Here is a 27,556-nt window from a genome sequence, read left to right as displayed (position 1 = left end):
AAGCTGTTATTACAGATAATCAGAGACTTCGCTCCATGGCTTCTGTAATAACACATTATACATTTTGCACTGTTTTTTTTTCCACTTACTCTTGTGATGGCAAAACCATTTTTCTCAAAGCTGATTGGTTGTGCATGTCTACAACAGTGCTTAAATGTGACCCTGATATCAAGCCTCCTGACAAGGAGGGATCTTTTTATGTTAAGTCTTTTGGGCACTGAACATGACACCTTCTTAAAGAATTTTTGTTTTATTATTAAGAAATAAATGTGTCTTGCTCCTTGGCTCTCTGTGGCTTCAGCAGTTTGTAGTCATTTCTACCATAGACTATTAAGAACATATTTCAAAGACAGGTTAACAAGGTTCAAGTTTACTTTTTATATAGTACAGCTTCTAAGTGGCATTGGGTGAGTATCAAAGATTATCAACATATATTGTACAGTACCAAATAATGACCTTGTTTATAGATGTTTATTAACTTTCCTATTTTATTTGCAATGTTTCTAAATCACTTTTGTAGACTAATTTTTGATAAAAGTTTCAACTCTTAGTTTATTTGGTGTTTGTTTCTCTTATAGGTTTTCTTCCCAACTGCTCTGACCTCCTTTACACTGTAACTTTGCACATTTTCCCATAAGGAAGTTTTATCAACAATGCACTAGCAGTGTCTCAAAATACGATGCCTGTCTCATTTTCTCTCTGATTTAGCTCTCATCCTAATCTTAAGGCACCGAAGATTAAGCTCGATTGTGAGGACCCTCTCATAAGGGTATGGTTGAATAAAATGATTATCATGACTTGGGCTACTCTTAGAGGTGATGTTGTGATGTTGGTTTCACTTATTTGCTCTCTCTCCAAATTTGAGCTTCTTCTCATGCCAAAATCCTTATTTTTCCCAAAAGGCTTATGAAAGTTTTGGTGAAAACATGTTGCTGCTTCAGTGCAGAAATACAGCTTCTCCTCCAAAGCCATGTGACATGGTGAGTATTCCCCTCATCTGTCTATTATCTGCTCATTCAGACTATAAAGTTCGTTAAGTGCACTTGAGAGGGCAAACCTCACTTAAGTATGTAAGAAAATGGGGAAGATGTAAACCTTCATGGTCATACCTCAGGGCACCACCGAGTATTATTTTCAATCAAAAAAATCAAAAATGATCAAAAAGCAGCTGTTGTTCAGTTACATTCTTTTACATGTAGAAAAGACATCATCCAAAATAATTTGACAGTTTAGCAAAAACAAAGACATTATATATACACAAAAGAAAGTGAGCTGTCTCCTTTCATGTGTACAAAATCTAGACTCACTGTGACTACTGTAGAGATGAGATGGGTGCCTGAATGAGATGAACACCCAGAGTTTCCCAAAAGCCTTGATCCAGGACCTGAGAGACATTTAAAAAGGAAGCCCTCTATCCACTCTCTCTTCACTTCCTGTGGCTTTGTAACCTACACTAAATATACCAGCTTCGGCAGTTACTTTCCTAAGGAAGAGACAAAATATACATTTCTATCTCTTCATTCTCAATTTGCCCTGGCAAGCCTTTGAGCAAAAGTGCATTTTTAAAGGTCAGTTCATAACAATAATAAAAATACAAATAAAGGAAAAGAGGGCAATTTTAACACTGTGAAATTCTACAGTTTATTTCATCAGAATGTTAACGAATTTCTATATAATGCAGTGTTAGATGCAGTATCTTAGAAAACTTAAGTCCTAACTTTTGAAGTGTGCATTCATTGAACCTGAAGATATGTACGATGAATGTGGTTGGACCTTACTAAGCCTTTCTAAATCAACTTGGTAGAGAAAACTCAGAATGAGAAATACTAAGATTTTGCAGGTTATAAACTGCACATCTCCCCATACTCCCACCCCCTACTCCCCACCATCTTTCCTTCTCAGTCTGACATTGGTAATTAATGTCTCCAAATCAACATAAAGTCACAGAAGAATCCCTTTACATTCCTGAACTCAGATGGAAAGCAAAGACACTAGTGCCTAACTGTAGAGTGCCCAAAGCAAATCACTTTAACGTCCCAAGATAACATTCAGTGTCATATTCTAGGTAAAGATGAGTCTCCTTGTTTTCCTGGGTCTGCTTGGGGTCTCGGCTGCCATGCCAGTGAGTATTCTGTCTGTGTTGGGCATTTCCTTTGTGTTCTGTTGTTGCATGGCTCAGGGACAGCTGACAGATTACTCCAGCTAAGGCTCTACATTTCTCCCTCAGTTCCAGATGCCAATGCCCCGAATGCCTGGATTTAGCAGTAAAAGTGAAGAGGTATGTATTATACTCCGTACCGGAGAAGACATGTGCCAGGTCCTACTTAAAAGGTCAGGAAAGGGAGATTATTGGTACTTTTCTTAGAAAATAAAATTTCTAATGAATAGACCAAGAGAAGTAAAGTTGAAAGTCTTGCATTCAGATCAAAGGAAAATTTTTGTCCCCCCTGAGCCTACTTATGTGTTTCAGTGTTGATTTAGGTTAAAATGTAGTCATTAGCTCTGGGGCCAGTTGTGTTCACTAGTAAAGAGCCATCTGTACCTGGGAGAGTTATAAAGTACACGTTTATATCTTTAGCATAATTAAAACTAGTAATCATTAGTCAAACCCCACGTTCATTAGAAACAGCAATCTTCGTTTGCCTGGGTGTTTTGTTTTTGAGACAAGGTCTCTATTGTGTAGCCCTGGATGTCCTGGAACTCTCATCTTTCCTTCTTAATTTGGCTTTGGTAATTATTGTGTGCTCATTAATACAAAATCACAATAGAATCCCTTTATGTTTGTGAACTCTGCCTCAGGGAAACGTAAAGAAGGTAGTGCCTGACTAACCGTAGAGTTATATAGACCAGGCTGGCCTTGAATTCACATAGACCCACCTGCCTCTGAAAGTGCTGGGGTCAGAGGTGTACCAGAGAAGCAGATATCTTTTTACCATGGGATTATCTTGTTCTAAAATCCTGAATTCTAAATAAACAGAACATTCAAAATCGTCAAAGTAAATTATATTTATTTTCTATCATTCTATATTGATTCAATATGAATTCTGACTCAAATTCAGAAATTCAGGGACTGGAAAATTGGTTCAATTGGTAAAGAGCTTGTGGTACAAGCCTGAAAACTGGAGTCTGATTCCCAGAACCTCCAAGTCTGGTGACACTCACTTGTAATCCCAGCACTATGGCGTAGAGACTAGAGGATTCATGGAGCGCCCTGGCAAGCCAGCAAGGAAGGAAACCCCAAAATCAGGAAGACCCAGATACTAAGGAAAATTTGTCTCACAACAGAAGGTAGATACCTCCTAAGGAACAAAATCTAAGATGCCAGCTTCCATAAGCCCTTTGTGTACATGGGGCTCAAGAGATGGTTCAGCAGTTATGAGCACTGGATATTCTTCCAGGGAATAGGGATATGATTCCCAGCACCCACATAATTATCTGTAACCCCAGTGCCAGGGAGTCTGACACCCTCTCAAGTTTTCTTTGGACAGCAGACACACACTGTAACACACAGACATATGTGCAGGCAAACACCCATACACATTAAATAAATGTTAACAATTTTCAAAAAGCTATACGTGTATAAAAATTACATACTCCAGAATATTTCAACAAATACAAATTTTAAACTCATATATATAATTAAGAAATTATGACTATTGTACCTTCAGACCATGGACTCGACTTATAGCTTATGTTTTGAGGGTTAATTTGAATAAAAGCTTTTCATTTTATGCCACATTAATGGATTCCTTTCATTTCAGATGATGCGATATAATCAATTCAATTTTATGAATGCCCCACCAGTAAGTTCTTTCATACTACTTCTGACACTTTCTTTTTATATCCAGAATATATATCCAGAATATTTTATATCCAGAATATGTGCTGTTTGTCTTAGCTGATAACAATGCTAATTACCATACACATGTCTTAGTTAAAAAATAACCATTAACGCAAGGCCCGTTTCAAGGAGGGCTGGAGAGATGGCTCAGTGGTTAAGAGCACTGACTGCCCTTCCAGAGGTCCTGAGTTCAAATCCCAGAACCCACATGGTGGCTCACAGCCATCTGTAATGAGAGCTGATGCCCTCTTCTGGTATGTCTGAAAACAGCTACAGTGTACTATTGTATAATAAAATAGTTTCAAGGAGAAAAACCACTCCACATGTTCCTAGTGACAAACATTCTCCTAATTCATTTCTGTTTTTTTCTACAAATGAATATCATCTACTAATAACAAATATTCTTTGTGTCTCAGAAAACGTTGTTCTGGGGTTGGGGATTTAGCTCAGTGGTAGAGCACTTGCCTAGCAAGCTCAAGGCCCTAGGTTTGGTCCTCATCTCAGGGGAAAAAAAAAGAAAGAAAGGAAGGAAGGAAGGAAGGGAGGGAGGGAGGGAGGGAGGGAGGAAGGAAGGAAGGAAGGAAGGAAGGAAGGAAGGAAGGAAGGAAGGAAGAAAACGTTCTAACTAAAGTTTCTTGGAATTCTTTCCATGATGAATGACAACAAACGTAGGATAGTGAATACTATTCAAGGAGCTAGATCTCTTTGTGTTATCCTACACAATTCTAAAACTGAGAATCTTTCTGTATTTCGCTGGAGTAAGCATGGGAAATTCTTGTGGTTGTATGCTAATTCTAGAGCAAACTAAACCATGACCATCAGCTGATCTGACAAAATTGTGTGATAGCCCAAAGTACAGATCTCATGTTGCTGTTGTGACATGATTACAGGCTTCATCAACTCTGTCCTAACCTTTCCATTCAGTAATTGTTTCTTAAGGTCTTTACCTAAAGTCACTGTTTTCAATGCTCCCCTACTAGATTCTGGTTGGCCCAACTTTCCTTGCTATTTTTGTGTCTGTAAACTGAAATTTCTACCAACGTAAAATCATGCATCTGTTTCTGGGTTTTACTTGTTTGTTGTTTGGTTGGTTTTGGTTTAGGTTACTTTGGTTTTGGATGTTTTATTTAACTTTTCCCTCATTTTACCTGGCCTTATACATACCAAGTCACATAAGTTTTGAATTTGTCATAATTTTACATAAAAATCTGTATACTGAGAAAAAAAACGTAAGATTCTTATGCAAGGTGTGGTGGTGCACTCCAAAAATCCCCATACTCAGGATTTTAGTGACCTGAAGATTGCTCTGTGTGTATGCATGTTTGTACATAAAGTGTGTGTTTGTGTGTGTGTGTGTGTGTGTGTGTGTGTGTGTGTGTGTGTGTGCATCAGTGCTTGCCTTCAACCTTTTGTGAGACAGTATCTCTTTGTTGCTTACACTGCACAGACCAGGCTACCTGGATATTGAGATTCCAGGGATTCTCTTGTGTCCTTTTCCCATGTCAGCGATAGGAACACTGGGGTATCACACTATTGTGCCCAACTTTAGATGCATGGTTTCTTGTGAGTCAGAATTAGGGTCTCACATTTGTGCACAAGCACTTTGCCCACTCACCCACTCTATAAGCCACCAAGTTCTTGAACTGACATCTGTTACTGAAGTCTGTCTTTGGTTAGTTTGACAGGCTTTCTAGAAAACTGAGATCTCATTCAGTAAGACAAAAACGTGATGAGGTCTTCATTAAAGATCTTAAAATCAAATTCTACTGGATTTTTAAACTTCTTGACTTGGTTTTGGAAGCTTAACTTTAGAAGGTGGGAGAAACTGAACTCAAACTCATTCGCTGTTACTGCTTTTGCTGCTCTTTCAGATGATGCATATGGGCCCATGGCAAAACGGTTTGCCGATGCCTCCGCACATGCCTCCGCAGTACCCTCCATACCAGATGCCCATGTGGCCTCCGCCAGTCCCCAATGGATGGCAGCAACCCCCAATGCCCAATTTCCCAAGCAAAACTGAACAAACCCAGGAGACCGCCAAACCCAACCAGACCGATCCACAAGAGCCACAACCACAAAAGCAGCCTTTAAAGGAACCACCAAATGAAGCAGCACGAGCCAAAGATGAAGCCCAGCCACCTCAGGTGAGGCTTGAGTAGAAAATGTCCATATCAGATGTATAAGCATACCTTAAAATAGAGGTCCATGCCTTTCCAACATACGTACTTCCTCCAAAATTCAGTACAGGTATTGCTATGAAAGGATATGATGATTAATTTTGACATTTATTAAAAGTTGCCTGACAGGTTAATTCCAACCTTATTTAGTTCACCCTTATTTAGTTTACACAAAAGTTGTTGCCTTAAAGATCCTTTTAAAACACAGAATCAAGCTGTGGGTTGTAGATATGCTGATAATACCAGCAATAGGAAGGCTGAGGTGGAATCATAAGGGAAGGCCTCCATGGCTATGTGCTAAGATACTCTTTGAAAATAAAAAAATATATATAATATTATAGTCTTATAATAGAGTCGCCTGACTCTTGCAGAGAGTCAGGAAAGAAAGATCAAGTTCTACCCCAGCCTCCATTGGTCAGACAATGTTGAGGAAGACACCTCACCTTTCTAGACTTGTTTCCCCATGAATAAGTTAAATGGCTTTTAAATTATTTTTAGACCTATGCTTTGATGCTACAGATTTCTTTAACTTCTTTCAGTACTTCTAGATGACTCAAATGCAGTCGTAACGCAAGGCAAGAAGATGTACAGATGGTATCCCAAGATCCCCTGCAGGGCAGAACTTCAGAAACAGTGGCTTTTGGTTGTTTGTTATCACATATGGTTATACACACAAGAGATGCAAAACTGAATAAAAAGGCACTCCTAGATTTGAGTCCTGATTTCAGTCACTCCTCTGCCATTTGGAGCAAATAATTTCTCTGAGCTTCAGCTTCTCCGGCCAAACAAGAACAACAATAGTGAATGGCTGTCTGAGGTCTAAAGGAGTCCCATGACTGACTACTATTTGAATACATGTTTAATAACACTATTATCATCCTCTCCCCCCGAAATATGCAGAGAGGGAGAGAGAAAAGGGGGGAGAAGAGAAAAAAGATTTGATGCAAACAAAAATGCAAGCAGTCTCCAGTTTTCAAATAATTATTATCTATTTCTGTCATTTCTCATTTTCGATCTCACTAACAAATAACTCTAACTTGTCTTTCTTTCTAGCCATTCCCACCATTTGGCAATGGGCTTTACCCCTATCAACAACCACCATGGCCAATTCCACAGGTAAGAATATGCTATATGCTATAAATTAAAAATAATATCAGTATGTAAAACTAATATAGGCTCACATACTAACAGTCAGCAGAGAGTATGAAACAGACTATCAAGTTAGTAGCTATTCAGAAAAAATGATTAAAAATTGAATATATTTTTTACCCAGACCAGTTTGCAACATGAACAGAGCCACTGATAGCATAATTTAACCATTTAATTTTAAATGGTTGTGCTATAATGCCCTCACGTAAGAGATTAAAATATCTTCAATGAATATCATCACTTAATATAATACAAGAATAGCACTAGACCAGACACAGTTTAAAACTAAGAAGCAAGCCATGATTACATTGTAATCTCTCCATTATATATTTTTCTAACAACAGATATGCCATTATAAAGAATTTTGCAAAATAATACATGAATTCTCAAAGAGTTCTTAAAGTTTAAATTAACAAAATAAAGTATAATATTTAGCTTATTTGAACAAAAAGAATAGTAAAGGCAGTGGTCTCAACCTTCCTAGTGAAAAACCCTTCAATGCAGTTCCTCATGTTGTGGTGACCCCCAACCATAGTATTTTCATTGCTATTTCATATCTGTGATTTTTCTATTGTTTTTTAACAGTAATGTAAACAGCTGTGTTTTCCAGTAGCCTTAGGTTACCTTTGTGAATGGGTCATCAGCTCCCAGAGGGCTTGCAACCCACAGGTTGTGAACCACTGAGTAAGACAAGCTGTTGAAAACAGCTACACACCAAGAAGTACTCAGTGACTGTTTATTTGGCTATGAAACAGGTTTTTCTTGCTTCTAATTTACTGACCAAGAGGGATTTAATGAGGAAAACTTCACTCCTTACTTTTTTCCTTAAAAGGGTGGCTTTTTGCCTCGTGAAAGTAGGAAACATAGACCATCCCAGGTAATTTAAAAGCAACATGATTTTCATGTTGAAATGACTACTAATGTCATCTATATCAATCTATTGATGAGAACCAAAAACAGCTTCTCAAACCCTTGCTACTTTGTAACAATCGCTAAGCTTTCATTTCTTTAAATTTAATATACTCTTACTTTTTTGTAACTTTTGACATTAGTATACAAAATAATGGTTTCATTTTAGCACCTACCATGTTCATGTGTTTGTAGTATGTATGTGTGTCTGTGTAGGTGTGTGCACATGTGGGTGTGGAAGTGGACGTCCATGTATATATGTGGAGCTGGAGGATAGTGTTCACTGTCTTCCTTAATCACTGTAGCTCTGAGACAGGGTCTCCTACTGAATCTGGAGTGCACATCTTTGACTAGGCAACCAGCCCTAGGGATCTGCCCATCTCTGATCCCAACCCTAGAACTGCAAATGCACATGGCCACACCCAGCTGTTTTATGGGGAGGGTCCTGGGAAATTGAACTCTTGGGGCCTCAGCTTGCAAGGAAAGCACTGTTTCAACCCAGCTGTCTCTTCAGCTCATCATAGCACTTCCACATACACTTGCCTTTTCACTTGTTCCTTATTCATCCTCCTCACCAACTGCGTTGGCTCCTCCTTGGCTCCTCTTTTCCTGGTTGCTTCCCTTGCTTCTAAAAGTTCTGACTTTTGCTTTCGTGACACATATATTTCATTATTCTTTTACCCCTCCCTCTCCTCTCACTTCTTTAAGATCTCTTCATCCCCTCTCACAGTCCTCCTTCTATTTTACTGAGCTACACACACACGCGCGCGCACGCACTCACACAAAATCTAGAATTGGCATGTAAGCAAAAACATGGTGTTTTTCTTTTTAAGTTGAACTTATTATATTGAACATAATGATATCCAGTTAGACCCATTTTCCAGGAAATGTCATTATTTCATTTTTATGGCTAAGTAAAATTCATTGTGTAATCTGGTAGTGGTGGAACATGCCTTTAACCCCAGCACATGGAAGGCAGGGGTAAGCAAGTCTATGTGAGTTCAAGGCCAGCCTGGTCTACAGATCAAAGGTTATGCTGAGAAACCCTATCTCAAAAAAAAAAATCGGGGGTTGGGGATTTAGCTCAGTGGTAGAGCGCTTGCCTAGGAAGCGCTAGGCCCTGGGTTCAGTCCCCAGCTCCGGAAAAAAGAACCAAAAAAAAAAAAAATCCTCATGTAAATGCATACTATCTTTACCCATTCATCTGGTAATAGATATTTTTTAATTTTATTTTCTTGGACATTTTATGAATTTGTACTTCAAATGTTATCTCCCATCCCCCTGCTTCCATGAGGATGTTCCCACTCTCACCCACCTAATCCTACCTGAATGTCCTCGAATTACCCTACATTTGGGAAGTGACCTTTCACAAGAACAAGGGCTTTTCCTCCTATTGATGATGGACAATGCCATCCTCTGCTACATACTTTGCTGAAGTTATGGGTCCCTCCAGGTGTGTTCATTGGTAGGTGGTTTAGCTCCTTGGAGCTCTGGTGGTTGGTTAATGTTGTCCTTCATATGCTGTTACAAACCCCTTCAGCTCCTTCAGTATTTTCTCTAACTCTTCCATTGGGGTTCCCTTGCTCAGTCCAATGGTTGGCTGCAAGCATCCTCATTTGTATCAGTAGGGCTCTGGCAGAGTCTCTCTAGAGAAACCCATATCTGGTTCCTGCCAGCAAGCACTTTTTGGCATCAGCGATAGTCACAGGGCTTGGTGGCTGCATATGGGATAAATCCCCAGGTGGGGCAGTCTCTGGATAACCTTTTCTTCAGTCCCTGCTCCACTCTTTGTCCCACTATTTCCTCCCTTGAGTATTTTGTTCTCCCTGCTAAGAAGGACTAAAGCATCCACATTTTGGTCTTCCTTCTTCTTGGGCTTCATGTGGTCTGTGAACTTTTTTCTTAGGTAGTCCAAGCTTTTGGGCCAATATCCACTTATCAGTGAGTTCATACCATGTGTGTTCTTTTGTGACTGGGTTACCTCACTCAGGATATTTTCTAGTTCCCTCCATTTGCCTAAGAATTTGGTGTAGTCACTGTTTTTAATAGCTGAGTAGTACTCCGCTGTGTAGATATACCACATTTTCTATATCCATTCCTCTGTTAAGACACTTCTGGGTTCTTTCCAGCTTCTGGCTATTATAAATAAGGCTGCTATGAACATAGTGGAGCATGTGTCCTTGTTATGTGTTGGAGCATCTTTGAGTGTATGCCCAGGAGTGGTATAGCTGGCTCCTCAGGTAGTACTGTGTCCAATTTTCTGAGGAACTACGAGATTGATCTCCACAGTGGTTGTGCCAGCTTGCAATCCTACCAAAAAGAGAAGATTGTTCCTATTTCTCCACATCCTCGCCAGGATCTACTGTCACCTGAGTTTTTGATCTTAGCCATTCTGACTGGTGTGAGGTAGAATCTCAGGGTTGTTTTGATTTGCATTTCCCTGATGACTAAGGATGTTGAACATTTCTTTAGGTTCTTCTCAGCCATTCGGTATTCCTCAGTTAAGAATTCTTTGTTTAGCTATGTACCCCATTTTTTGAGACTTTGTAAATTTATTCTTCTCATATAATATATCCTGACTGCAGCCTTCCCTCCCTCCACTTCTTCTACTACCCCACCACCACCCTTCTCTCCCAAATAAATTGCTTCAGAAAGAACAGGCCTTCCAGGGGTAGCAACAGAACTCTACATAATAAGTTGCAATAACTCTAGGCACACACTCTCCTATCAAGGCTGGGTGAGGCAATGCAGTATGAGGAAAAGGGTCCCAAGAGCAGGCAAAAGAGTCAGAGACAGCCCATTCCCACTGTTAGGAAGCCCACACCCAGCTGCATGACCATAATAATATACACAGAGGATATAACCCATACTCATGCAGTCTTGTGGCTGCCATCTGTCTCTGAGAGCCCCTATGAGCCCTGATTAGCTGATTCTGTGGGCCATGTTCTCCTGGTGTCTTTGATTCCTCTGGCTCAGACATATACCCTATTTTTTAATAGGATTATTTCTCTGGAGTCTAACTTCTTGAGTTCTTTCTGTATATTAGATATTTGCTCTCAATTGGATGTAAGATTGATAGAAACCTTTCCCCAATCTGTTGGTTGCTATTTTATTGTAGTGACAGTGTCCTTTGTTGTAGAGAAGCTTTGCAATATTATTAGGTCCCATTTGTCTATTCTTGATCTTAGAGTATAAGTCATTGGTGTTCTGTTCAGGAAATTTTCCCCTGTGTCAATGTGTTTGAGGCTTTTCCCCATTTTCTCTTCTATTAGTTTCAATGTATCAGGTTCTATGTGGAGGTCTTTGATCCACATCCACAAAGACTTGTGCTTTGCATAAGGAGATAAGAATAGGTCAATTTGCATTCTTCTACATGCTGACCTCCAGGTAAACCAGCATCATTTGTTGAAAATGCTGTCTTTTTTCCACTAGACAGTTCTAGCTCTTTTGTCAAAGATCAAGTGACAGTAGGTGTGCGGGTTCATTTCTGGGTCTTCATTTCTTTTCCATTGATCTACCTGCCTGTCTCTATGTAGTTTTTATCACTACTGCTCGTAATACAGCTTGAGGTCAAGGATTGTGATTCCCCCAGAAGTTCTTTTACTGTTGAGAATAGTTTTTGCTGTCCTGCTAATTTCGCTTTTCCAAATGAATTTGCAAATTGCTCTTTCTAATTCTATGAAGAATTGAGTTGGAATTTTGATGGGGATTGCATTGAATCTGTAGGTTGCTTTCTTTTTACTATATTAATTCTGCCATCCATGAGCATGGGAGATTTTTCCATCGTCTGAGATCTTCTTTGATTTCTTTCTTCAGAGACTTGAAGTTCTTGTCATATAGATCTTTCCCTTGCTTGGTTAGAGTCACACAAGGTATTTTATATTATTTCTGGCTATTGTGAAGGGTGTCACTTCCCTAATTTCTTTCTCAGCCTGTTTATCCTTTGAGTAGAAGAAGGCTACTGATTTGTTTGAGTTAATTTTATACCAGGCCACTTTGCTGAAGTTGCTTATCATGCTTAGTAGTTCTCTGGTGGAACTTTTGGGGTCACTTAAATATACTATCATATCATCTGCAAATAGTACTATTTTGACTTCTTCCTCCTCAGTTTGTATCCCTTTGACCTCTTTTTGTCGTCTAATAGCTCTGGCTAGGACTTGAAATACCATATTGAATAGGTATGGATAAAGAGGGTAGCCTTGTGTAGTCCCTGATTTTAGTGGAATTGCTTCAAGTTTCTCTCCATTTAGTTTGATGTTGGCTACTGGTTTGCTGTATATTGCTTTTACTATGTATAGGTATGGGCCTTGAATTCCTGATCTTTCCAAGACTTTTATTATGAAGGGGTATTGAATTTTGTCAAATGCTTTCTCAGCATCTAATAAAATGATCATATGGTTTTTTCCCCTGACTTTTTTTATATAGTAGATTATGCTGATAGATTTCCATATATTGAACCATCCTTGCATCCCTGGAATGATGCTTAGTTGATCATGATGGATGATCATTTTGATGTGTTCTTGGATTTGGTTTGGGAGAATTTCATTGAGTATTTTTGCATCAATATTCATAAAGGAAATTTGTCTGAAGTTAACTTCCTTTGTAGAGTCTTTGTGTGGTTTAGGTATAAGGATAATTGTGGCTTCAAAGAACCAACTAGGTAGTGTTCCTTCTGTTTTTATTTTGTGGAATAGTTTGAAGAGTATTGGTATTGGATCTTCTTTGAAGGTCTGATAGAATTCTGCACTAAACCCATCTGGTTCTGGGCTTTTGGGGGGTGGGAGACGGGGTGACTTTTAATGACTGCTTCTATTTCTTTAGGGGTAACAGGACTGTTTAGATGATTTATCTAATCCTGACTTAACTCTGGTACCTAGTATCTGTCTAGAAAATTGTCCATTTCCTCCAGATTTTCCAGTTTTGTTGAATATAGGCTTTTGTAGTAGGATCTGATAATTGTTTTAATTTCCTCAGTTTCTGTTATGTCTCCCTTTTCTTTTCTGATTTTGTTAATTTGGATACTGTCTCTGCCCCCTGGTTAGTCTGGCTAAGGGTTTATCTATCTTGTTGATTTTCTCAAAGAACCAGCTCCTGATTTTGTTGATTCTTTGTGTGGTTCTTTTTGTTTCTACTTGGTTGATTTCAGCTCTGAGTTTGATTATTTCCTGCCATCTACTCCTCTTGGGTAAATTTGTTTCTTTTTGTTCTAGAGCTTTCAGGTGTGCTGTCAAGCTGTTAGTGTATGCTCTCTCCAATTTCTTTTTGGAGGCACTCAGAGCTATGAGTTTTCCTTGGAGCAGTGCTTTTATTGTATCACATAAGTTTGGGTATGCTGTGCCTTCATTTTCATTAAATTCTAAAAAGACTTTAATTTCTTTATTTCTTCCTTGACTAAATTGTCGTTGAGTCTCAGAGATTTGTTCAGCTTCCATGTGTATGTGGGCTTTCTGTTGTTTTTATTGTTATTGAAGACCAGCCTAATCCATGGTGATATGACAGAATATATGGGATTATTTCAATCTCTTTGTATGTAATGAGGTCTGTTTTGTGACCAATTATATGCGCAGTTTTTGAGAAGGCACCATGAGGTGTGAGAAGAAGATATATTCTTTTCTTTTAGGATGAAATGTTCTATAGATGTATGTTAAAGCCATTTGGTTCATAACTTCTGTTAGTTTCACTGTGTCTCTGGTTTGTTTGCAAGATCATACCATTGATAAGAGTAGTGTGTTAAAGTCTCCTACTATTATTGTGGGTGATGCAATGTATGCTTTGAGCTTTAATAAAGTTTCTTTTATGAATGTGGGTGCCCTTGCATTTGGAGCATAGAATTCAGAATAGTGTTAATCCTGGTAGATTTTTCCTTTGGTGAGTATGAAGTGTCCTTTCTTATCTTTTTTGATAATTTTTGGTTAAAAGTCGATTTTATTTGATATTACAATGGCTACTCCAGCTTATTTCTTGGGACCATTTGCTTGGAAATTTTTTCCCAGAATTTTACTCTTAGGTAATGTCTGTCTTTGTCACTGAGATTCATTTCCTGTATGCAGCAAAATGCTGGGTTCTGTTTATGTATCCAGTCTGTTAGTCTTTGTGTTTTTATTGGGGAATTGAGTCTATAGATGTTAAGAGATATTAAGGAATAGTGATTGTTTCCTGTTATTTTTGTTGTTAGAGGTGGAATTATGTTTGTGTGGCTGTCTTCTTTTGAAATGTTGCAAGAAGACTGCCTTCTTGCTTTTTCTAGGGTGTAGTTTCCCTCCTTGTGTTGGAGTTTTCCATTTATTATCCTTTGTAGGGCTGGATTTGTGGAAAGATACAATCCATGTTAATTGAGGGTTTTGCTGGATATAGTAGTCTGGGCTGGCAATTGTGTTCTCTTAGGGTCTGTATGACATCTGTCCAGGATCTTCTGGCTTTCACAGTGTCTGCTGTATTCTGGTGTAATTCTGATAGGTCTGCCTTTATATTTTACTTGACCTTCTTCCCTTATTGCTTTTAATACTTTCTTTGTTTTGTGTATTTGGTGTTTAGACTACTACATGACAGGAGAAATTTCTTTCTTTGTCCAATATATTTGGAGTTCTGTTGGCTTCTTGTATGTTTATGGGCATCTCTTTGTTTAGGTTAGGGAAGTTTTCTTCTATAATTTTGTTGACGATATTTACTGGCTCTTTAAGTTGGGAATCTTTGTTCTCTTCTATACCTATTATTCTTAGGTTTAGTCTTCTCATTGTGTCCTGGATTTCCTGGATGTTTTCAGTTAGAAACTTTTGCTTTTTGCATTTTCTTTGATTATTGAGTCAATGTTTTTTATGGTATCTTCTGCCCCTGAGATTCTCTCTTCTATCTCTTGTATTCTGTTGGTGATGCTTGTATCTATGACTCTGATCTCTTTTCTAGGTTTTCTATCTCCAAGGTTGTCTCCCTTTGTGATTTCTTTATTGTTTCTATTTCCATTTTTAGATCCTGGATGGTTTTGTTCAATTTCTTCTCCTGTTTGGTTGTGTTTTCCTATAACTCTTTAAGGGATTTTTGTCTTTCCTTTTTACGGGCTTCTACTTGTTTACCTGTGTTCTCCTGTATTTCTTTGAGGGAATTATTTATGTCCTTCTTAAAGTCCTCTATCATCATCATGAGATGTGATTTTAAATCCAAATCTTGCTTTTCCAGTGTGTTGGGATATCCAGTATTTCCTGTGGTAGGAGAACTGGGTTCTGATGATGCCAAGTAGTCTTGGTTTCTGTTGCTTAGGTTCTTGTGCTTGCCTCTTACCATCTGGTTATCTCTGATGTTTGTTGGTTTTGCTATCTCTGACTGGAGTTTGCCTCTCCTGTGAGCCTGTGAGCCTGTGATCTTAGGAGTTAGAGTGCTCCTGGGAGACCAGCTCTATCAGGGCAGGTTTGGGGTCCAAGAGCTGTGGGATGGCCCCAGCTCTGGGCACAGATGGAGACCAGAAGGGTCCTGTCCTAGGTTGCCCTGTGGCTCCCATGCCCTGTGCACTCCAGGAGTGTCTCTCCTTGGACAGTCAATGGAGAAAAAGTGGGGTCCCACCTGTGGGCTGTGGGCTTAGGAGAGAGAGCGCTCCTGGCAGACCAGCTCACTGTGGGAAGGTTTTGTGTCCCCTGATAATAGATATTTAGACATATTTTACTTGCTAATCATTGTAAATAAATCTAAGAATCTTTGTGATATATCAACTTAAGAGTTCTACAGATATAACCTCCAAAATGGTCCAGCTATGGCAGACAGAGAGCTCTGTTTTTAGATTTGTGAGTAACTTCCACACTAACATCCATAGTGGCTGCATCACTCCATATTAACACCTGCAGTGGCTAACAGTCTAGAGTTGTAACTTCCACACTAACATCTGTAGTGGCTCTGTCACTTCATATTACCACCTGCAGTTTCTAACAGTCCTCTTCCCCATATCCTTGACAATATTCCTTAACATTTATGTGCTGGAATAAAAACCTTTCTGAGTACATTGAAATAGAATCTGAAATTAATTTAAAATAATTCTGATAGTTAAGAATGTTCAATACTTTCATAATTATTGGCCATTTGTACTTTCTCTTTTAATAACTGTCTCTCCACTCCATTAGACCATTTACTATTTCTTTTAATGTTCAGTTTTTGCAGCCCTTTCTATAATCTATACATCTCTTAAGTATAGTTGACAATGATCCCTTCCCACTCTGTGGACTGTGCCTTCACTCTGGTGATTGTATACTCTGGTGTGCAAAAAAACTCTTTAATGTCATGTAATCCTCCCATTTTCAACTGTTGGGAGTCTATTCTGCTACTGGAGACTTTGTCAGAAAATTCTTAACATATGCCTGTATCTTAAACTATTTTATCTCTGTTTTCTTTTATTAACTTCAAAGCTACAGTTCTTATATGTAAGCTTTCAATTCATTTTTAGTTGGTTTTGCTGTAAGGTGAGAGATATAGACTTAGTTTAATTCTTCAACAAGTGAATATCGTTTTCCCAGCACCATTTGTTAAAGAAGTTGTCTTTTTTCTAATGTATGTTCTTGACACCTCTGTTGAAAATTAGGTGTTTGTAGCTACGTGTGTTTAATTCTGTATTTGACTTTCTATTTTTTTTCTGGTTTTTCTAGTGTCTATTTTCTGTTTGTACAAATGTCATACTAGCGTTGTTATAGCTCTGTACTGTGTAGAGCTATATCAGGTATATTACCAGAATTTCTCTTTCTGTTTAAAATTTCTTTTTCTGTTTAAAATATTTGAATCCTTTGTGTTTTCACATAAATTTTATAATTTTTCCTATTTCTGCAAAAGATATAATGGAAATTTTGGTGGAGATTGAGTTAAATATATGGATCAACTTTAGTAATATGATCATTTTTATAATCTTGAATTTGATAAACCCATGTACATTTTCTTTTCTTTTCTTTTCTTTATTTATTTATTTATTTTATGTATGTGAGTACACTGTAGCTGTCTTCAGACACACCAGAAGAGGGCATCAGATCCCATTACAGATGGTTGTGAGCCACCATGTGGTTGCTGGGAATTGAACTCAGGACCTCTGGAAGAGCAGTCAGTGGTGTTAACAACTGAGCCATCTCTCCAGCCCACATTTACTTTTCTTTTGTGAGCATTTAGATTTTAAGAAAATTAACTTTAAATGTACACAAAGAATGTTAAATAGAACATTATGATCTAATCTCATATTGTTGTATGTTCTAATATAGGTGCTTGAAGCCCACATCACTCAAATATCAATATTTATCTCTCTTTCCTTCTCTTCTTTCTCCTTCTTCTCTTACTCTCCCCTCCCCCAAGATAGTGAGGTAAGGTGATTATTAAGATGTGGATATTTTTAGTAAGATAGCCTAGCATCATCTTACAGCTTTATAAAAATGGAAGTCACAGTGGCCGTAAGTATTGGCAGGTAGTGAGTCTAACGACTTGAGAACATAATTCACAAAATGACTAATGAGCAAATTAGACATCCCTCCTGTCTTACAAACAAATAGCGACATAGGACGTCTTCCTAGGGCTGAGGAGCAAGCTTAATGGGTAAAGTGCTTGCTGTACAAGCATGAAGACTTGAGTTCAGATCCCCAGCACTGCCTCTCAACCCTAGTGCTGGGGAAAGGAGACAGGAAATCCCAGATCTTGCTGGCTCAGCTACTCTAGCCAACCAGTGAGCTCCATGTTCAATGAGAAATCTTATCTCAAAAAAATAAAGTGAAGGAGGTAAGAAGAAGGCATCCAACATCAACCTCCAGCCTCCACACAGATGCGCACATGCACGTGTACACAAACACACATGTACACATACACAAACATACATGCTCAAGTACACATAACACATACACAGTCATACACACAGACACACATACACAATCACAAACCACACAGACACATGCAAACACACACACACACACACACACACACAATCATACACACAAACATGCACACATAGACACAATCCCAGACACATTTCTAATCCAGTCTAATGGCACACAACAGTAATCCAAGCACTTGAAGGCTGAGGGAGGAAGATTGCCATGAACTCAAAGACAGCCCAGACACATAATGATCCTGATATAAATCAACATCCTGTCTTAAAAATGAAAAGAAGGGGGGCTGGGGATTTAGCTCAGTGGTAGAGCGCTTGCCTAGGAAGTGCAAGGCCCTGGGTTCGGTCCCCAGCTCCGAAAAAAAGAACGAAAAAAAAAAGGAAAAGAAGGAAAGTGATTGATTCCTGTGTTCACTGTGCTGTTCATCTTTCAGACAGGACCACCAACAGGGTTCGGACGACCCAAGTTCAGCAATGAAGAAGGAGTAAGTACGAGTGGCTCTGTCACCCTGGTTAAGAATTATAGTCTACCGACTGCTATCTTTTAACCCAGTGTCACAGGAACTTAAAATCATCACTAAAAATGTCTTTAACTCAAGTTCCTAAGTTTTTTTAAGTGAAATAAAATCAAGCCAGTGATGCAAAGAAGTCAGATGTGGTATTGGTCACAGTAGTACATGCATAGTCTCAGCACAGCAGACGGCTGCATAGATTGGTTTCTAAACCCAGACCATTTAAATGGGGCATAATTCCTTTACATGTATTGAAACATTAAGCACATATTTGCTGGGAAAACTATTAGGCTCTTTGCAAACTCGATAATGAGTTCTAGACAGTAAAACACACAGAAAGACATTAAGATCATCTTAGAATATTCTTTTCATAGGAAATTATATTATCACCTAAATATCTCACTGTATAAATACTGAAATACAAAGAAGATAAATTAATATCCAATTTTTTTCTTGGGTTACAAGTCTTATGATACCATACCATTTTTACAATACTCCAGGAAAGTAATCAGATATACCCAGTCAATTCTTAGTATGTTATCAAATAAACTGTTCTAGTGGTTGTGAGTCCATCCTGGACTTCACTTACTCCTTACCTCTAACTCAGTGAAAGCAGAAATTTAGCTTTGCTGGAGGAGGAAGGAACGAGGTTACTAAACTAATGGTGGTGAAAATTTTATTTCGGTAATATCACAGGACATTTAAAATATCACTATAAAATACCTACGTAAGAGTGACTCAGACCGGGGCTGGAGAGATGGCTCAGTGGTTAAGAGCACTGATTGCTCTTCCAGAGGTCCTGAGTTCAATTCTCGGCAACCACATGTTGGCTCACAACCATCTGTAATGGGATCTGATGCCCTCTTCTGGTGTGTCTGAAGATAGCTACAGTGCACTCATATAAATAAAATAAATACATCTTTAAAAAAAAAAGTGACTCAGATCATCGGTTGTGGTGGTACACACCAGTAGGATTTGCTGAAGGAGGCAGAGGCAGGAGGATCACTAGTTCGAGGCCAGCCTGGGCTACACAAGAGTGACTCAGATCATTGTTTACAGTAACTTCACTTACAAACTAGAACTTCAGATTTTCATAAAAATTAACAAGTAAAACAGAATAACTCAGGCATAAACATAGACTTACATCTCTTGGGGATACTGTTCAATTTCTTGTGTGACACTAGGAATATTTTCTCACCTGCCTATCTCATCATCTCTATCCCCAAATGAAAATAAAACTATTTTCCCTTCTATTTGTTTTCAAAGAAAAACTAGGACTCCTCAGATACAGCTCAGTTGTAGAAGACTTAACTACCATGCACAGGGGAAAAATGGGTTTAACCACCAGCACAGGGGAAAAATTAAATTAACCAAATGATACATACATATCAAAAAACTCACATAGGTTGCTCATTTAATTCAAAATCATTAAGTATTTCCTACTGATCTAGAACACTAGAATATCAAAACAGTATTTTTACTCAAAAACTTCCCATGGAGGAGTCAAGTGGAAGGGCCCAGTGAGATGAGCACGTAAAGTCAAACCTGCTGTGCTGTCCAGCAGAAGGCGGCAGACGTCGGCAGCCAAGCCTAAGCCAAGCGCCACAGGAGTCAGGGACTGCTGCTGTGGCGCTCAAGCTGCATCTTGAAGGATAAGTGTGCTGGGAGAGGTAAGGGTGTAGGCGGAAACCGGTTAGATAGGAAGAAGCCTTGCACAAAGACTCAGAGAAATGACAGATGCAGTCTGCAACCACATCAGGTTTATGGAAGAGGAAATAAGGTTAAATGCCATGGCCATGACGCAGATAGTGGTAAAAGCTTTAACGATAGTACATTGTATGTACATATGTAGCACTTATTGGAAACAAAATTCCAGATATGAAGATATACAGAAGAGAGATGTAGATATAGATTCTCATTTGACTCTCATGACAAATTGTGTAGCTTATACTCTTCTATTATTATCGTCTCCATTTTACAATTGAACAAAGTGAATTTAGCCAATGGTTATAGCCTGAAAAAGTAGAAAGATACTGCAGTCCACATTTATCTGGCACCAAGACATACTGCTTTCTAAATTATGCTAAAGAATTTAGAGTTCATCCTTTAAGGGAAAGGCAACTCTAAACACATATTTAAAGAGAAAATGTTGCAATTCTCAGAACCCTATCCCTAGTGTCTCCTACTCTGATGGAAATTAAAAAGAAAAATCAGAAAATAAAGTAAGATTACACATACAGAACTAAGAAAGCAACGTTAATAGTTTGCTATTAAAAAAACAGGACAAGGATACAAGTTCAGATGGAATGTTTGGACTTGGTAATTAATTGTCTGGGGAAATAGAGAGAGCAGAAGCTGTGGCAACTGGGTTTGAGAATAGAAAGTGCTCCTTATATATATGATACGGAAGAATGACGTTTGTGAGGGGATAAACCCTGTTCTGGGCTCGTTCAGTCGGCAGAGTCTGGAGCCTTACTGACTGGACTTTGGAAAGAACTGTGGGACAGGATTTTTGCCGTTATGAAATAAAAGCATGAATCCATATTTGAGGTTCAGGCTCAACAACACAGGAGGGCAAAATGAGAACACAGAAATGAGGAGGAAAAGGGATGGAATCAAAAACAAAAACTAAATCATGTTGTTGCCCACCTGTGACCCCAGCACTCTGAAGGCCAAGCGGGACGGTCACTGCAAGTTTAGAGCTACACCGATCTACACAGCAAGTTACAGGCCAGTCAGGGTTTGAGGGCAAAAACTCTACCTCAAAAATAAGTAACTAGATACTATTAAAAATTATAAAAGTTGGGGTTGGGAATTTAGCTCAGTGGTAGAGAGCTTGCCTAGCAAGTGCAAGGCCCTGGGTTCGGTCCCCAGCTCCGAAAAAAAGAAAAAAAAAAAAAGAATTATAAAAGTTAACCTGGCCACTGTGGCTCACGTGTGTAACCTCAGCATTCAGGGAGCTCAAGCATGTAGGCTGTCGTGGTAAGAGAAGCCTGTGAGGGAGATTTCCCTGTTACACTAAGCAATTCCAAGCAACACCATGAAAGGAAACAAAAAAAACAACAACAACAAAAAAAAAAAAAAAATCTCTCCTTTTCTGTCTTCTTTCCTACAGAATCCTTATTATGCATATTTTGGATATCACGGCTTTGGGGGCCGTCCTTATTACTCAGAAGAGATGTTTGAAGATTATGAAAAACCCAAAGAAAAAGATCCTCCTAAACCTGAGGACCCGCCCCCAGATGACCCACCCCCAGAGGCCTCTACAAATTCAACAGTGCCTGATGCTAATGCCACTCAATCAATTCCTGGAGGGGGTCAAGGTGGAAATGACTCTAGCCCAGTAGGAAACACAGGCCCTGGGCCTAATGCTGGGAACAATCCTACAGTTCTAAATGGTGTCTTCCCTCTCCCTAAAGTTAATGTTTCAGGCCAGGGAGTACCGAAAAACCAAATTCCGTGGAGACCAAGTCAGCCAAATATTTATGAAAATTATCCTTATCCAAATTATCCTTCAGAAAGACAATGGCAAACCACTGATACCCAGGGGCCTAAACAGAACGGACCTGGTTACCAAAATCCACAAATCCAAAGGGGTCCTCAGTGGAATTCCTTTGCTTGGGAAGGCAAACAAGCTACTACTCATCCAGGAAATCCAACTTACCACAAACCTTCCCCTCCTACCTCAAGAGTTAATTATCCCAACTATGCAGGAAATCCAGTCAATTTCGGAAGAAAACTGCCAGGGCCAAAAAAACCCTTTATGGGAGCCAATCCAGCTTCAAACAAACCCTTTGTGGGAGCCAATCCAGCTTCAAACAAACCCTTTGTGGGAACCAATCCAGCCTCAAACAAACCCTTTGTGGGAGCCAATCCAGCCTCAAACAAACCCTTTGTGGGAGCCAATCCAGCCTCAAACAAACCCTTTGTGGGAGCCAATCCAGCCTCAAACAAACCCTTTGTGGGAGCCAATCCAGCCTCAAACAAACCCTTTGTGGGCACCAATCCTGCTGCAAATAAACCATCTATAGGAACCAATGCAGCCTCAAACAAACCATTTGTGGGAACCAATGCAGGTACAAATAAACCGTTTATGGGAATCAATGTTGCCTCAAATAAACCCTTTATGGGAACCAATCCGGCCTCAAATAAACCCTTTGTGGGAACCAATCCAGCCTCAAATAAACCATTTGTGAGAAGCAATCATGCCTCAAATAAACCATTTGTAGGAGCCAATGCTGCTTCAAATAAACCATTTGTGGGAACCAATGTGCCCTCAGTGGGTCCTAAACAGGTTACTGTTAGCCACAATATGAAAACCCAAAATCCAAAGGAAAAGTCACTAGGTCAAAAAGAAAGAACAGTCACTCCTACCAAAGATACAGGCAACCCCTGGAGAAGCTCTAAACAATATGGAATTAACAATCCAAACTATAATTTGCCTCACCCTGAGGGTAGCATGGTAGGCCCAAATTTTAATTCCTTTGATCAACAAGAAAACACCTACTTCTCAAGAGGAGATTCCAGAAAAGTAGCAAGTCCTAATAGACAAATCCAAAGTCAGAATTTGCCCAAAGGAATTGCTTTAGAGCCAAGAAGAACCCCATTTGAATCAGAAACTAAAAGACCTGAATTAAAGCATAGTACAAACATGCCTGTGTACCCTAAGAAAAACCCTTCTCCTACAAGAGGACATTTCCCTGCTGGAAGAAATAACTGGAATCACCAAAAAACCCTTCCGCCCTTAAAAGAAGGCCATGGGAGGAAAGAAGAAAATTTACGTCATCCTCCCTATGGCTCTAGAGGAAATGTTTTTTACCATGAATATAACAATCCTTATCCTAATGAGAAATCACCGTACCTTAGAGGCAATACATGGGATAAGAGGATCAGCACTCCCGGTACTATGATGCAACCAGAAAATCCACAGTATACCATGTCTTCTCTAGACCAGAAGGAAACAGAGCAGTACAATGAAGAGGACCCAATTGATCCAAATGAAGATGAATCTTTTCCAGGACAAAGTAGATGGGGTGATGACGAGCTGAGCTTCAAAGGAAACCCAACACTTAGGCAGTATGAAGGTGAGCAATACACCTCAACCCTGGCGAAGGAATACCTTCCCTATTCCCTAAGTAATCCACCAAAGCCCAGTGAAGACTTTCCTTACAGTGAATTCTATCCCTGGAACCCACATGAAACTTTTCCAATCTATAACCCAGGACCTACTATAGCACCACCTGTGGACCCCAGAAGTTATTATGTTAACAATGCAGTAGGACAAGAAGAAAGCACTCTCTTTCCTTCATGGACCTCCTGGGACCACAGGAATCAAGCTGAGAGGCAGAAAGAAAGTGAGCCGTATTTCAACAGAAATGTCTGGGATCAGTCAATGAGTTTACACAAATCTAATATACAAAACCCAAACCATCCTTATTCCACTACATCCCCTGCTGGATTTCCAAAAGATCCAACGTGGCTTGAAGGTGAGAATTTGAACTATGATTTACAAATTACTAGTTTAAGTCAACCAGAGAGAGAACAGTTGGCTTTCCCAGACTTGAGGCCTCAAAGTTACCCAACAGGCCAAAATGAAGACCATTTATTTCACCAAAGTCAGAGAGGGTCTTGCTGCATTGGTGGCTCCACAGGACATAAAGAAAATGTGCTGGCTTTACACGACTACACTTCATCCTATGGCCTTCCACCAAGAAAGACCCAAGAAATCAGTCCTGTGCATACAGAAAGCAGTTATACCAAATATGCAAAACCTAATGTTTCCCCAGCAAGCATCCTACCTAATCAAAGAAATATCTCAGAGAACAAACTGACTGCAGAAAGCCCAAACCCAAGTCCATTTGGAGATGATGTGCCTACTGTGAGAAAAAACACTCCAAATTCTGGAAAGAATCAACTGGAGACAGGAATTATAGCCCTTTCTGAAGCCAGCTCTTCTCAGCCAAAAAACACAGCCTGTCTTAAAAGTGACCTTGGAGGAGATCGGAGGGATGTTCTGAAACAGTTTTTCGAAGGCACCCAGCTCGGTGAAAGAACTGCTGGCCTGACCCCTGAGCAGCTCGTCATTGGTAGTCCTGATAAAGGCTCTGGCCCAGATGGCACACACAGTGAAGTCCAAGGCAGTGAGGGTGAAATGCAGCAGCAGAGGCCACCCACCATCCGGAAGTTGCCATGCTTTGGTTCCAAATTAGCAAAACTTCACTCTTCTAGCACTGGACCTCCAACTAACAATGGAGGGCCAAGCCTACCTAATGGTGCTCTCTCCACACCCACCGAAAGTCCTGACACATTGGTTGGGTTAGCTACTAGGGAACAATTTAAAAGTATAAATGTCGATCAACTTAATGCAGATGGACACACAACACTTGAATCTTTTCAAGACACCAGTCAACAGGACCAAGCACACGGCTGTTTACTGCTTCAGGCTTAGGGATTACTTCAACTGAACATTCGTGGGGGACGGAAAAAATAAGCAATCCTTTGTCAATGATTCTGCAACTTTGTACCCTGAGACTCCATTACCTTCTTATGATTCCCTAAGCTTTTAACTCTCCCAACAGTAGAAATAGTGGCCCAAGTAGAGTTAATGAGATTGGGCCTCTGGGGCTGGCTGGATCCAGCACTGTAACAAGTTAGTGCTCATCTAAGAAAAAGCATGAAGGCCATGACCATTCCTGCCTTGAAACTTGTAAGCTATTTGATTGTCCGAGTTAGTTCCCTCTTTCTTGTTAACTTTATCCTGTTTCTCTCAAGTTACTTACAATGCTCTCTGATTCTGCACATCTAGCAGGCTGTTGAGTTTTCCATTTTGCAAACAGAGGTCTGCACACCAATATAGTGCACGATACACTTTTTCCTGTAAGTTGTTTCTGTGTGTTCTATTTCTAGTTAAGAGTCTCTTTGGCTTGTTTTTCTCCCACTGTCTCCTTCTCTCTCCTTCCTTCTCCTTGCAGTTTTAAACGTCCCTGAACATTCTCCATCCGTCCCTTCTCACATGCTAAGGTACTGACCTGTCACCACTGGCGGTTCCTTGTATTTCACACCTCCTTTGGTTTTCCTTCCCTTCAGTTTTCTGCTCTGTTTCCAAATATGTAACTTTGAACTTTTACCAAAATTAACCTTTCCTCTGTGACATTTTTCTCTTCAAATATCACCCCCCCAACCTTATATGCTATTTTCATGCTTTGAGACTATCCATCACTTTCCCTCTCTGAACCCACTCTGCAAATTCTCCTCTCTCTCTCTCTCTCTCTCTCCCTCCCCCCTCTCCCTCCCTCCCCCCCCCCTTTCTCTCTGTTTCTCAGCCAAACCATCGCTGTAGATGACACATAGGAAGTAGCTGCTTTCGTTGTTAATTTTCTCATGACCTCTCCACACAGACAGCCTGGGTGGGTAAAATGCATTCTAGGAGAATAGAAGACAGCCTAGTAACCAGAAAGATCATAGGGCTTAGGAAAGTGGAAAATGAAGAAGAGAAGAAATTGTTGCTCTGGGACTGAGTGTCTAGGGATAAAAGACTAATGCTCACTATACTATGTCACCAATTCACAATCTCCAAGATCTGCAGAGGACATTTCTTGAAACACTACCTTATGCAGATAAAGCACTCAATGTTTAGTTTTCCTTACTAGTTCAGTATAAATTATTGTACCATTATATATTAGGACTGTTATGTTTATACTTCATATCCTTGTAGATTTTTCCCAGACACAACTTCTGGGTATCATGATTAAATAGTGTAAATTATTTTGTAAAGTAGATGTTTCTATATTGTCTTGCTTAGAATATATTTGAGTTTTATTGATATTATTTTTACTGTTATTAAAGGCATTTTAGCCTGTTATCTGAATATTACCTGTTTTGAGTCTGGGTGTAAATTTTCTCTAAATTTTCTACAATGTTACTTTCTATTCCTAAAGACATTCTTGGAGAAATCTTCTTGTGATAGATTTTATATGACCCCAAATTTGGTGAAACCTTCCTGAGAAAATTAACTTTGCCCTTGACTCTAGTATAATGTCTTACCAAAAGGAGATTCCTAGTAACTGTTTACTGGATGGCTGGCTCTTGAATACCTGTAAGCACTCACACTGCCACTCACCCTTCCTGTGAGAGGTGTGGGGATACAGAGTAAAGCACCATGTTTTCTAGCCTGTGTTCAGAAGCAGCTGCACTGGCCCACTGCAGATTGTGCTGCCCACTGATGCCCTAAGGTCCTTCCCACCCCACCAGTTTTATATTTTAATCATATTAAAAAAAAAAAAAACACTAGCTTATTGTTTTCCCCAAAATTTCACTGTGAATACTTGTACTACCAAATTTCACTTTCTGTTTCACCATAATGAATGGTGGCACAGTTGTATTGGCAAACAGTATCATGCCAAGAGTGGTGAGCCCAAGGCACAGGGATAGAAGAATTTATCAAGTCAAAACTGATTTAAAAGTTTTGATGAAGAACAGACACTGTAGACAAAAACACAGTGGACAGAATCCCACCCATGAAAAGGAATGACGTGTTTTTTTTAAGAGAGCTTGCCTTGTGAGCCATTCATGCTGTGTCGCATCTGAATAAAGTTGGAGTGGCAGCTCCCTATCTTGAGGTAGCCAATTTTATATGGCATCTTCGCCTCCTTGGGGTGAGGTGCCAGGAACCATTACGAATGAGACCATGGTAAAAGGTGTTCTGATGGGGTTGGGGATTTAGCTCAGTGGTAGAGCGCTTGCCTAGGAATCGCAAGGCCCTGGGTTCGGTCCCCAGCTCCGGAAAAAAAGAACCAAAAAAAAAAAAAAAAAAAAGGTGTTCTGAGTCACTGTGTCTGACACCAAGCCGTGATGATCCAACTACTACCAAGTGAGTAAGTCTCCTCTTTAGGGGACTTTGGTTTTTGGGGTTTTTTTTTTAATTTAATTTAATTTTTATTGTTTTGTGGTAGGGATGTAGTGTTTAATTTTCTTCCTTTGGTTTTGGCTTTTTGTCTCTATAAATTGTTGGCACCTTCATATCTGTGAGATAATAACACTGTCATCTGTAATGCAAAGTGTAAAAGCAGAATGTGACCAAAAGCAAACTTATTAAACTTGAGAACATAATAAAGAGAATGGAAACTGTTCCTGC

The 27,556-nt window shown here is 39.5% G+C and overlaps 1 protein-coding gene and 1 long non-coding RNA gene across 8 annotated transcripts in view; one reads left to right on the top strand and one right to left on the bottom strand.

Moving 5' to 3' along the window:
- The window catches only part of LOC148001262 (uncharacterized), a 206,613-nt gene that overhangs the window by 174,338 nt on the left and 4,719 nt on the right, over nucleotides 1-27,556 (bottom strand). Inside the window, exon 3 of one of the 5 annotated variants that reach the window (XR_015637333.1) lies at nucleotides 6,031-6,094. The exons of the other annotated variants lie outside the window; for them this stretch is intronic. This is a non-coding gene — a long non-coding RNA (uncharacterized LOC148001262). Of the gene's footprint in view, nucleotides 1-6,030; nucleotides 6,095-27,556 lie in introns of those variants that run through there. 5 annotated transcript variants of the gene reach the window in all.
- Enam (enamelin) lies at nucleotides 193-27,556 on the top strand. 3 transcript variants are annotated; one of them, NM_001106001.1, is given in 10 exon segments: nucleotides 193-407; nucleotides 709-769; nucleotides 903-980; nucleotides 2,066-2,122; nucleotides 2,234-2,278; nucleotides 3,762-3,803; nucleotides 5,713-5,985; nucleotides 7,072-7,134; nucleotides 18,346-18,396; nucleotides 21,539-24,900. In NM_001106001.1, coding segments are annotated over 10 exon segments (4,143 nt in total). In that variant the 5' UTR covers nucleotides 193-267; the 3' UTR covers nucleotides 24,872-24,900.

This window comes from Rattus norvegicus, chromosome 14 (assembly GCF_021556685.1).
Source record: "Rattus norvegicus strain SHRSP/BbbUtx chromosome 14, alternate assembly SHRSP_T2T, whole genome shotgun sequence".
In the NCBI taxonomy this organism is placed as follows: domain Eukaryota; kingdom Metazoa; phylum Chordata; class Mammalia; order Rodentia; family Muridae; genus Rattus; species Rattus norvegicus.
Note: the sequence above shows the minus strand (reverse complement) of the source record. Positions and strands in the feature narration are given on the sequence as shown.